The 13377-nt window shown below is 46.9% G+C and overlaps 1 protein-coding gene across 2 annotated transcripts in view; it reads left to right on the top strand.

The window, feature by feature from the left end:
* LOC135908308 (microtubule-associated serine/threonine-protein kinase 3-like) overlaps positions 1-13377 on the top strand; it is a 122661-nt gene that overhangs the window by 67431 nt on the left and 41853 nt on the right. For both annotated transcript variants that reach the window (XM_065440062.2, XM_065440063.1), the window contains 2 exons: positions 6137-6267; positions 9594-9726. In XM_065440062.2, the coding sequence (XP_065296134.1) occupies positions 6137-6267; positions 9594-9726 (264 nt within the window). The remainder of the gene's footprint in view (positions 1-6136; positions 6268-9593; positions 9727-13377) is intronic.

The following is a 13377-nucleotide window of genomic DNA, read 5'->3' as shown; positions in this document are numbered from 1 at the left end:
TGTCACTGAGCACGAGAACACTCGTATAGTGTGCGTCTTTTGATAATTCAATAGATTCTCTGTGTCGATGAGCCATTCATTACAAAGCAGCGGCACGCAACAGGTTCCCTCACTAGCTTTCTTCGTAATCAATAAAATGAATTCGAAAAATTTAGACATTGCATTGCTGGAAAATCCATCTGAGAGCAACTCAGACTTTTCTAACTTTTTTAAGCTTATTCGTTCGTTGCAGCAGGCACAGACCAACAATATTTCCCTGAGCCGCCGCAACCACTAGGACCTCCTCTTTTCGCTGTCATCTAATTTTTAATTCATTGTTCACGCTTAAAGTGACCGCCCTAGGAACCCACTCCGTAGTGGTATAACATTGCAGCCAGCACGATTATTACCTTTTCCATGTCAGGTTTGTCTGGCTCTTTGCAGTTGTCCTTGCATAGCTCTTTTCCTTATTGGGGGTTCACCAGGAGTTATAACTTTGAACTTATGAGCGTGTAGCTTTGTAAGAGTTGTGAGAAACGTCTACTATTGGCTGCGTCTCTGTAGTTCAGATACACTAAAACTCGGATACTCAGTCAACTTCCCTTAATTATAACTTAGTCATTGCGGCATTTCGCTTAATTCGAAAGCGATGGAAAGCTCCGACTATAGATTACAAATTGCTATGAAAGGAAAGCTCATTCAGTTCGAACACGAAAGCATGCATCATGTAGTGTCGTTGAGTGGAAATACGGGCGGGGAAAATAGAGTGGGCAGGACAGATGCTCAATTAGAAGTGAAGTTTAATGAAAGGTTTCCAGGGAGCGGAGGGCAGCACATGCACAGTCAAAAGGCTGATACAAAGCTCGATCAAGCATAATCACATGCAAAAAAATACTAATGCCCAAGGAAATATCTAATTTCTTTATCCGTCAAGGCAACCGACGGGACACTGACACCGACATGCGGGACAGATTGTGCGTATACCTGGCCAGCCTCAATAATTTCTCTCGTCAGTCTGTCATTACACTTGTTTAAAATGGATGCATTTCAAAATAGCGGAGTACAACCGCAATCTTTGATGTGTGCAGGTAGGTGTATACCACCCGCAACAGCCTTTAAGGACACCGAGGGCTTTCTGAGTCGGTCCTTTATACATCGACACGTTTGGCCCAAGTAAACTTTACCGCAGTGGAGCGGAATCTGATAAACGACCTCAGTGGCGCAAGTCACCAGGGGGTTCACATGGCTCTTCTTACGTGCATTTTTTGCACTTCTCTTTTCGCTCCCATTGCGTGTTAGGGAGCACAACCTCACGAGATAGCGGGGGGCTGGGAAAACTACGTCCGTCTCATGCTTGCATCCTACTTTCTTCAGGTTGTGTGAAATGACATGTATGTAAGGCGTTATCACAACCTGTTTTGGTTTCTGCTTTTCCTGTGTTGTTGCGGCGGTTGCCATTTTGAGCTTCTTTAAGAGCGACCCACCCATGGCCACGAAAAGACTGGAGGGAAAACCCGAGCTTTCGAGACGTGACACCTGCAAACTGAAGCTGTGTTCGACCTTGTGCAAACAGGACTTTCTCAAAGTCGAATTCAGGCACGACAAAGTGATCCGTCGTTTGACGAGCTTAGTGTGTGAGGAGTCATAAAGTAGAAGGCTTTTCTTGGAGCGTGGTAAATATTCCCAACAAACATGGTCGTCTCATTTAACATACAAAGCGAGGTCTAAAAACTGCAACACACCATTGGCGGGAAGTTTAAGGGTAAAAGGCAAAGAACATGAAGTATTGTTAAAAAAAACTTGTTGAGGATTTTCTTGTTTTTTTAAGTGTACCGTATGACCAAACGCCCCTATCAGTACCTAATAGCGTTAGATTTTTTTATAATAACACTTCATGTTCTTTGTCTTTTACCATTTAACTTGCCACCAGTGGTGTGTTGCAGTTTTTAGACCTCACTTTGTATCTTAAATGGGACGACCATGTTTGTTGGGAATATTTACCACGCTCCAAGAAAAGCCTTCTACTTTATGACTCCTCATACACTAAGCTCGTGAAACGACGGATCACCTTGTCGTGACTGAATTCGACTTTGATAAAGTTTTGTTTGCACAAGCACAGCTTAAGTTTGCAGGTGTCACGTCTCGAAAGCTTGGGTTTTCCCTCCAGTCTTTTCGTGGCCGTAGGTGGATCGCTCTTAAAGAAGCTCAAAATGGCAACCGCCGCAACCACACAGCAAAAGCAGAAACCAAACAGGTTGTGATGATGCCTTACATACATGCAATTTCGCACAACCTGAAAAAAGTAGGACGCAAGTATGAGGCGACGTAGTTTTTCCAGCCCCGTGAGGTTGTGCTCCCTAACACGCAATTGGAGCGAAAAGAGAAGTACAAAAAATACATGTGAGAAGAGACATATAAACCCCTGGCGACTTGCGCCACTGAGGTCGTTTATCAGATTCCGCTCCGCTGCGGTAAAGTTTACATGGGCCAAACGTGTCGATGTATAAGGACCGACTCAGGAAGCCCTCAGCGCCTTTAAAGGCTGTTGCGGGTGGTATGCACCTACCTTCACACATCAAAGATTGCGTTGCACTCCGCTATTTCGAAATGCATCCATTTTAAACAAGTGTAATGACGGACTGATGAGAGAAATTATTGAGGCTGGCCAGATATACGCACAATCTGTCACGCGTGCCGGTGTCAGTGTCTCATGAGCTGCCTTGACGAATAAAGAAATTAGTATCTGCTTAGGCGTTAATATTTTTTGCATGTGATTATACTTGAGCTTTGTATCAGCCCTTTGACTGCGCATGTACTGCCCTCCGCTCCCTGGAAAACATTTCATTAAATTTCAGTTGTAATTGAGCGCCTGCCCTGTCCACTCCGTTCCTTCCTGTCCGGATTTCCACTCAACGACACTACATGATGCACCAACTGGCCCAACAGTCTACGCTCCTGCCTCTTCAGTTATTGCTACTCCCAACGACAACCCTTCATGCATGAAGTGGTTACCAAAGACTTGAAAAAGAAATTTAGCAGACAGCGTCACTGCATGCCTAGGTGTGAAGCTGTTTCAGTTTTATCTTTTAGTGGCCGACGCTCCTGCCCCCTGCGCAGCCATCAATTCGCGCACTTAAGTCCCGCCGTGTCACGCTCCCATATCTAACAGTCTGCTTCGTCGGTTCAGTGTAGCGTCGCATAGCAATTGCACAGCGCTGTCCATCGAGGTAAAATAAATATTGATAAGGTTCTTGAGAAATGCATCATCAGCAGGAAACAAATCGGCGAGAAACACGGTGTGAAGAAAAGCAGGATTTTCGCGCTATAGCCAACGGTGTGTGAGGGAGGGGGGGAGGAAGTGCTTTCTTTGTTTGTCCATTTGTAACTCGTTCATTTTGCTGTCGTTAGTTCAACGCACCTCTCGGATAATTCGAACAAATCAAGTGGTTCCACAAGTGTCAAATAAGTGGGAGTCGTCTGTTTACGTCAGTCAGAGTATGTCCCTCATTTTCAAGGTGAGCGGAAACCCCAAGAACATGCTGAATGGCATTGTAATGCTGGCAATCGAGGCCGCCTTCAAAGAAGTCAACATTGTCTGCTTGCTCATTTGCTGGCGTTCGGGCACCCGCCAATCTTGATATAGAACTACGACGCCTACCACGACCACAGTGTTTGATTCAGTTGCCTACACAATGAAAATGGCGGTGTAGTTTTGTGTGCAAAGGAATGAAAGGAAGAGGGAGCTTGCAGCTTGAGTAGCCTCTTTTTTCAGATATTCAGAACACCTTAAATATGAGCATGGCAAACAGCGTTTCCTCCACAGCAATGGCTAAGGCTCCACTAAAGAACGCGTAAATTTTCCTTTTGCATTATTGCGCAACGCGTTTTCCTAAAGCTTAAGTTTTCGTGCAAGGGTGTACATTTATATTAAATTTTGTTACGAATCTGCTAATAGTGAATTTTCAGACACAGTCGATTAGCGATCGAAAAGTCCCACTGCATATCACAGAGCATAAAGTATCGAATAACCAACAGCCGTTTTCGCAATTAATGTAAAGCTAAGTTCATATCCTCGTATTCCAAAACGTTAGCAAGTTTCTGTGAATACATTACTCGTCATGAAGGGTTGTTTATTAAAAGCACAAATGGAGCATTCGTAAGCAGTTCGCTTACAGAGTACTCTTGAAGAAATGTGAAATATCGCTCGATTTCTGCAAAGTTTGCTTCCTTAAGCGACGCAGCCTGTTCCAATACGTAAGTTCTATACATATATACCAATATGCGAAAAGCGATAAATAATTGTATTTGTAGTCGAGAGCCGCACCAACAAGGAGGGCGTGGCAACTTCTTTTTTCGTCAAACAAGGTTGGTGGTCATAGCGAACACCACTTTTGCAGCGATTTCTCATTGTGCCTCTGCATTGTGCCTTCCCCTTCGTGAAGCAAGCACCTTGCAGTTAGGCTTTCTGTGTGCGCGTCTCTTCTAGAGGGGATGGGGGAGGGGCGTAGGGATGCCAGATAGTTGCGAGCCGAACCTGGACCCGTGAGAAGGAACCACATTTTGGCCACCTCTGATGTGTACTACGCCCGCGGGAATTAAGTTTATTGCACTTTTTATACATTATGAAGTATTCGAAAGCTATTCATAACATTATCGTGCTTACGAACACTGACTATTCCATTCGAAGGTTGAATGGGCTATTGCGCGATTCTATTCGTTATTAGGAAGTTTTGTAAGTCCTCACAGCCCTACCAAACGTGAGCAGCATACCTGTGGATTGCAAAATTTCAGACACGAGAAGGTCTGTGCTCACTGCGCACCACGTTTAACCGGAAACCTTTCTATTTCTTCGATTACTTATATGCTATTTGTATTGGAATTTAACTGCATTTGTTCCGCCACAGTGTTGCACGAAAAAAAACCGCGTCAGAAAACTGTAATGAAAGGTTTAGGAGAACCTCGTACAGAGCGCAGCATGCATATTCTTTATGGACATACTGTAGGTAAGGATGCTGCGCCCTCGAGTTGATTCCACTTTGATGCTTACTTTCTTTTATTTAGTAGTAGAAACTCCGCATGTTCGGGGTAACCGAAGTAACTGTGCCCCCCAGTTGAAAGAGGGAAAGCACGGGGAAGTCGGGAGATGGAAATCCAAGACGGTGAGCAAAACGAGGAACAAGGTAAAAGCGGGGGCCAACGTTTCGACAAGCGGACTTGCCTTGAAAAAAGACAAGTTCACTTGTCGAAACGTTGGCCCCCCCGCTTTTACCTTGTTCCTCGTTTTGCTCATCGCCCGGTTAAAAGAGGCAGACAGGATAATTTCGTCATTATTGGGATCAAGATTTTGAAGTTGATTTAAGCATGAATAATTCCTTCGTACAAAAGTGATCTCCTTGTACCACCCTCTTTTGTAACAGCCGGTGCTTGAGGCTGCCTAAAGTTTGCGGCCCAGGGGGGCCTCGTGGATAAATTCAGTGTGAGAGGCGAGAGCACCCCCTGCCCCCCCCCCCCCCCATAATTGATGCTTTTGCTACACATGGTTGCATATCAAGTAAGTGCACAGCAGAACCCAGACGAATGTGCCATAATGTACTTTGATTGGGAAGCTATGATCATCACTGGCTCTTGCAGCGCTCACAAAGAGCGAGAACAAAGGGAAGACAGCACACGCGCCGTTCTTCGTTTCTTTTTTTTTTCGCGCTGCAATAACCACATGATGCAGACACATCAACTTGCTCAGTTTTCAGTTATAATGGCGCTATGATCATATTTGGACCCATCCCCCTCCATAGGCGGGTTGGTTACCACACAGCACCGAATAAGATTTTAAGGTTATACTTCTTTGTCATTGAACAGCATTGTATGTCCAGCGGTCCAAGTTAGCGTCAGAGATGTTCATTGAGAGCGTCAATATTCCGGCATTCCTACGACGCATCGCAATTAATTTCACGAGAGCGGTCTTACCATATTTTCCTCTATAAGTTATGTTGTAAGTTTCTCTGTCGCCGCGACCGGGGCTAATCGGTGACGGCATTACAACGAAAATGTTTTTGAAGTACGATGGCCCGAACTTTGTACTCTAAAGCGCAAAACGATACGATGCTCGCGCGAAAGCGCGATGTCGTGTACGTGACTGTACATGCCCACACGCGTGCAGCCGTCAGTGCCACAGCCAACACGAAGAAGAAGTCTCTGTACAAGGTGGAGGACATGGTGGACGTCGACCCTGCCACACAGCGGGCGCTCTACACCTACGCGTCGCCGAGCTTCAAGAAGATGATCAACTTTGTGAGTCCACCCACGTCACCGACGATCAGTTCTCTGCGGAATTGGGCATACTACTCGAACTTACTTTTTAATGCTAGCATATGAGTGTCAAAGTGGAAAAAAAGTGCGTGTGTGCGAAGTGCGCGCAGCCGGTCACGTGATAGAGGTATATATGTACGTACGTATACGTGTGTGCGTGCATGCGGTCGTCTGCTCCGTACCGCCGTCAGTTGCACTTCGCTCCTCGAAGAGCAACTGGCGTGTGTCGAGTGAGCTCCTAAACAACATTTTGCAATGTGGTGAACACGATTTGATAATTCATGGATCCCGGAGCGCGACGTAATGCTAGCACATTTCTCTCGCATTTACCGCTAAATCCCCGCTCAAACATTTAAAGCGAAGCTTTCTTTGCCTCTTCCTTCGACTTTCCCACTGCTGCTGCTGCTGCTGTGGGCTGCTGTCGCGCACACCGCGTCGGGGTTGGTTTAGAGCGTGATGACAGCACAAGTAAGAGAGAAAAAAGGCAACGGGAGAAATTCGTTTTCACCCCACCACGTCGAATGAGCACAATGCCTTCTGGAGCTCCATGGCCGTCGCCATATTAGCCGCTTGACAGCTGTTTTATCCGTGACTTCCTTCGGAAGCAGTGCACAAACTGCAGCGCTTCCCTTTCTATTAACGTGCTAGGCCAGAGGGGACGCAGATAGAACTGTAGACATGAGAAGAAGGAGAGGGAGGAGAAGAGGCAGTTCCTATACAAGAGGAGGGGGGACGCGACGTGGGAAGGCAAGGAAACCCCCCCACTATACGACAGCGGTTGCGGAGAAACAGGATAAGCTTAAGTCCAAGGTACGGTGCAGCACGTCGCTGCTATTTCTGAAAAATAAGCGCCATACAAATATGTCAAGCGGGCAACTTACGCAAGGCTTCCAGAAGCAGAGCCGCATTAATTAAAGTCCACCGCAGGATCCAGGAGATACTACGGGAGCGGTCGACCGTTCTGTGCCCACCGCGTTAGTTTGCGGCTATTGCATTGCTAGAGGTCGTGCATTTGATCCAAATCGCGGCAGCCGCATTTAGACGGGGGCAAAATAGAAAACGCACGTGCACTTAGATTTTGGGACACGTTAAAGGACATCACAGTGTCAAAATTAATCTGGAGTCCACCACTACGGCGTGCCTCATAATCCGAGTGTGGTTTTGGAACGTACAGCGCCATAATCCAATTCATGCTTAATACTTCTGCCACAATGCGATGTGCCATGTGAGGAAATGACAACGCTCAACCCTCTCATAAGTTATAAAATATGGCTCACAACAACGCCTCAAGCAAACACCTCTCCCTGTGTGTTCTGTGTACTACGCAGACAAACAGCAGTGGTGCACGCAAGGTAACGCTTAACACTCACCACTCTCGTGTTAGCCTTAACGTTGAAAAAAGTAAGCTTTAGCCGTTAACATCACCGCTAATTATCGTCAATAAAAGCAAACAACCCAAAAGCTTCGCTTACATCGATTCCCACAGTGCGTGGGGTCTGCATAATTTTCTTAATCTCTGTGGGTATAACTTTCTTTTTCTTATGCATATAATGCTTCATCCTCGTTGTTTATATTGCTTTTATTTTCCTGTTGCTATCGTATACCGTCAGTGGCACGACGATAGCCCTCATTCTGGCGAAGCTTTCGTTTCCTATACCAATTTGAGCCACCTCTGTTCAGCGATGTGTTTATGCACTCTCTGTTCGCGCTTTCTTCTCTCTATCCATATTTCATGTTTGTCTGTGTTATCTATGGTTGGCTTTGGCCTTCCTGCAAAAAGTATTATTGCTGATGTCTTTCTTTGCCAAGGTCACGTGCATCACTTGTTATTGTGACCCCGCAGGGGCACCTTGAGCAGTCAGGGTGTTGGTGCTTGGCACCGCCACGCACCCCGAGCCCCCATACCGACCTTGTTATTCGTACCACGGCTACAGGTTTTAAGGTGGAGGGTTACAAACCGCAAGCGGTGGCGGTCGGAATCTTGGCCAAGCCCCGGCTGACGGGCCTGACTGTGAGACTGGGAGGACCCAGCTGAGAATATAAGGGTGAACCTCACCCGACAGCCCTCAGTCCGTACATGACGTATGGCATTTGTATCCTCAAAGAAAAATGATCGGTCTCTGGAACGAGGCCGTACCAAAATTCTGAGCAGAGAAAAATTTTCTGAAAGCTTTCCGAAGTTCCTAGTTATTTACTCCCCTGACGACAAAGAACGTGTAACAATCGATCTTCAAGATCGCGAAGCCTCTAGAAACTGCCATGGGCGAAGAATACAAGGCGAAAAGCTTGCATCTGGTTACCTCGTGATTCAAGTACAAACAAAAGAATAAACCGAAGATCTCCAGAAACAAAAAGAAATTGCTGAGCAGAGCGTAACAGTTACAGCTCGCCGTAGCCTGCATAATGTAGAAACAGCGATCTCCGAAAAGCCATTCACGAACGAAACAGATGCACGTATTCAGGAAAATCTCCAAACTCAAGGTGTCAGCGCTGTTCGAAGGATCACCATCCGAAAAGCAAATGCAGAGATAAAAACTAGGCACATAGTGATCACGTTCAACTGCAGCATTCGTCCAGAAAGAGTAAATGTGTCATATACTTTATATACTTTCCCAGCTAACTTTAGCGAGAGTTTAAAAGTATGCGAATGTCACGTAGCTGGGCAGAACCAAGGTAATGTTGTTTGCGTCCGCTTGGCGATATTCACGTGATTTTTTTTCATTCCACGTAATTAAATAATTAGTCTCAATATGTTAATCAACTTCTCAAATATTATAATTGGATGAAAAGTGTCAATGAGAAAATTGTCGACATGAAAAACTCCCGATAGAGCTTTCTTTTGTTTAATATCTGCTGCATAAAAGGTTTTTTTTTTTTTAGAGTGAAATATGCCCACCAATACACGCAGAGTGCCTCAAGCGGCCAGCCGCGCGGGGGTCTTGTGAACGAAAGATTTCGATGCGTATGAAAGCGTTGAAATTCCGTGAAGTTCGGTAATATATCCGGTGACATCGCGCAACACTACGTTTTTCGTATCTACAGGCTGAATCTTTGAATGAAAGACTGCCTAAAGCTACTAAGCTCTATCTAAGATCTCGCCGTCCGTAAACCAGATTGACTGTCCATCTCACCTTCGAACTAAAATATCAGGAGTAATCGTTACCTAAGTGATGAATCGTCGTTTTCCATTGAAATTGTGCACGAGTCGTCGTAACAGTGTAGGATAGAGCACTGCGACACTCGCGGTGTACACTGTCGCTTTAAGCTTATTTACGCGCAAGTTTGGTCACCCTTTCTCGGACATGCAGGCCAAGAAATCTACCGGTCCAGTGCAGCTAAAGGATTCGTTCTTCGACACCAGCGGCGTGGAGTCCGAAGAACTGGACTATAAGAAGGCCTCGGACACAGACGTCGCCGCTGGCATACGCGCCTACAGTGGAAGTAAGGGCCAAAATCTAACGCGGTGGCGATAAGGTTATGCGTATTCGACATGGTACTCTTTAGGACCGGTTCGTTTTGTAGCTAGTGAACCTAGCAGAGCTTACGGTAACGGCGGCGACAGATTAGCGCCACCTGTAAGATTTGGTGTCGGGCTTGTAGGACGATCGGAGGAACTTGGGGCGACAGGACTAGGCGAGCAGCGTTTATTTCCAGTGTTTACATTTTAAATATGGGATACATTTACACAATCTAGCGTGACTCCTAAGCGGAGCCCGCAAGACGAAGCATACAGCAAACGAGCACACAACTCACGAGTACGATCACAGAGCACGACGACGAGCACAGAGTACGATGACGAGCACAAGGGCCGACAGCCTAGCAGCCTAGCAGCCGACAAACAGCCGTTTTTAAACACTTTGTGTTCCCTGGATTCCTAGGTGAGGCAAAACGCTCGACGTCATCGTAAACAAGCCGCCTCTCTGCGGAACGGTTTACGCACACGCGTGCGCACAGTTTTCACTGCCGATTAGCAGCGTCAAACGTCAACGCAGTCTACCCGCCGCTTGCCCATTATCTTGAGTCTTGAAAGGCGCGTTGGTTCCCCGAGCTGACCAGGCACCGTGGCCACTGGTTGTTCCTTGTCCGGCGCCTCTCAATTCTAGAGCTGCCTTTCTCCTGAAGTCGCCACGTGTGTCAGCAGACTAGGTCGGCGGTGGCGGGTACAGTAACAATAGCTGGTCCGCTGATCGCGTTTAGCCATAACGGCGCCGATGGGGTGATGAAGCGGCACCTCGAGGTCCCCACGAAATGAGTCACCGCAGCAATTGTGGTAGGCTTCCATGGTTCTCTTCGGGGAAGCTCGCAACGCTCGCAGCTGCAGCTAGCTGAGAAAATGTTGCCACCTCGGCAGGCCATTCCTAACAGCTGCTCGATGGGTCGGAAAGTCTCGACTGGCCAGTGCTGACAACCGCTGGGCAGAAAGAGAATGGCTGGCGAGCAAGAAGATGGCTTTGCTCTCTGCAATCCCTGCGCACTTGGAATGCCTGCAACCATCTCACAACAACCGGCACAGAAGAGTCAATCCCGGCGACGCAATACCGCTCGGCGTGCAAACGCCCGGAATCAGCTGTTAATCCACCAGGCTTCCTATCAAAATTTCAATGCAAGCCACTCAACTGGGAACTCCACCTTTTGCCCCCAAAATTTTGTGCCGCCAAAGCAAGCGTTCACGTTCACCCTGAGTTCGACCAAACCTGACCGTCGCGCTGCACAAGAGTAAAGATTTATGCAGAATTAAACTGAAGGCTCGCAACCACCAATACCCGAACATAACTTAAGCAGCCTAGCTTCACGAACAGTGTGTTCTTACCCCATCGCAGTGGCGTACTTATCGCACGTACGGTTGCCACTGAACCGTCTGGCCAACTCCACAGGTACGTAATCACAATCGCGCTAGCTTTGTGGTCTCTATTCAGAACGCGTACTAGCGTCGTACGTAAGCACTTCATCACGCTTACTCACATTTGTTCCTTTAGTCCACACAGCACACGTAACTTAAACGAACAACTACCCTTGCGTATCTTACGCACTCCGCCGAGCCGTTAAAAAAATGCGTCTGCTAATAACTCGTTCCACGCACGCTTACCAGAGAAGTCAGAACACGGCCGCCCTAAACACACACGAGCAACCCAGTCATAAATCTGCCTTCTTCCGTCCACACAGGACATGCGCTAATGGAACTACGAACTCTTAGTGAAAATAACGCACTTACTGAAAACCTACGCGCTTAACCTTAGAAAATAGAAGAAACACATAAAAAAAGAAGCTTAACTAATACACCCTTGCGTTACCATAAGCCTCTCACCGATAACTTTGACCTTCAGGTTACTCACACACACAACAAAAAAGAAAGCCTATCTACTCATTAACTAACTCCTCGCGAGACTAAATGTTTACATAAAACGCATCTTTCCAATCTCGGAGCTTCTCGAACAAAAACACAAAGCTTATACCTTACATATTGAAAGAAATTAGTCTCAATTCGCGAAAATTTTCCAAATGCTCAAAATTACAACAACAAAAACTCGTTTTACTTCTACAGAAGCTCTCTTGGCCTCCCGTTCCAAACGTTTTCGACTGACTCATACTTTTGAGCCGTACTCGAGGTGGTCGCGGTTCAAAAGCTACTCTGCCTACAGAGGAACAACAAAAGGGCTGACTCACTATCAGCTCCTCCAAGACGTTACAGTCTCCTGCCAATTTGCGTCCTGGCGCCACGCTTTCCTCACGAACCGCCGCGACTAATTATCACCTCGTCTCGTCCTGCCACCTTGCGCTCCTTCGCACTACACGCTGAACTTCGAAAAGAACGACGGACCGACATGGAACATAGCTGCCCCCTGCCGTTTGTCCGCGTCCGTGCAGAACATGCTTGTCGGTGTCTTTTTGACCGGTGGCTCGAACGTGTTTGATGCGCCAACGTCGTCAACGACGACCGCACCTTTCTTTTCCTGGCGCCTTGGGTTTCCGCACCTCTCGCCCTTTTTGGCTGCGCTACCTTATCTACGGCTTTCCGATTTTTACCGCGCTTCTTTCTGCGGCGCTTTCTCTTTGAACTCGCTTTCATGTCGCCTTCTGGCGCCTCGTGCTGGCCGGTACACATCTCGTCGGCCCGGATCGGTCTCTTACCCGCACAGTCAGAATGATCCTTGACTAAACCATCCCTCTCTTGGCTACATAGACTGGCGGAGAGCTGCACCGATCCCTGAACAATGCAGCTGTTTTCTCTTGAGCTACGGAACTCGCAATCCTGCGAACTGCCCTCAACTGCATCGTCCAGCTGGCACTTTCCCTAGTAGCACAGTATGTTACTGCAACGTTGCAACAACATTGCCAATGTTGTATTATGTTGCGCTAACATTCTTCAACATTAGATAATGTTGCTGCAATGTTACCAAGCAACATGCTGATAACGTTGCTCTAAAGTGGTCTTTTTCAGCACCGCATCACTGTGTAGCAAGGAGTAATGGTCAGTTGCTCATTCTTGCGACCTTAAACTGCCGTAACCGTTGTGGTATGAGGATACCATTGCAGACTGTTTAGCCTTTCACGAGATTATTTTATTGACCAGCAACCATTGATAGCTGAAATATTTCAGTGATTTAGAATGCGGTCTCAAAGTTTCTGAAATGTTATGACAGCATTGCGGCAATATTGCAGTGACATTGTCGTGGGAACGTTGCATGTGTGCAAATAAAAAGGTGTAGCAATGTTGCATTTATATTGTCTCCAGAAGTTGCTTTAACATTGACTGAAAGTTGATGTAACATTGGAGCAATATTGTCTCAACGTTGTCTTATGTATGTTGCGTTAACGTTGCAAAAAGAGGACGCTAGCCACGTTAAGGCAATGTTAGAAGCTAACGTTGTGGCCACACTGAGGCAACAAAGCGTGCTACTAGGGTTACTTCGTCACGCAGATCTGATTCGACATGGGTGCTCGCGTCTGTCGGGTCAGCAGTGGTCTCTACTTCGTTAACAACCTCGTTAACATTACCTGCGACGCACACGCGCGGTGACTGTGCCAATTCATTCACAGCTGGCCTAGCTATCTCTACAGTGCTCTGCTGGCACAGCACCTCGTCGCTCTCAC

Source organism: Dermacentor albipictus, chromosome 6 (assembly GCF_038994185.2).
Source record: "Dermacentor albipictus isolate Rhodes 1998 colony chromosome 6, USDA_Dalb.pri_finalv2, whole genome shotgun sequence".
Classification (NCBI taxonomy): Eukaryota; Metazoa; Arthropoda; class Arachnida; order Ixodida; family Ixodidae; genus Dermacentor; species Dermacentor albipictus.
The sequence above is the reverse complement of the archived record's forward strand: the minus strand, read 5'-3'. Positions and strand labels throughout refer to the sequence as shown.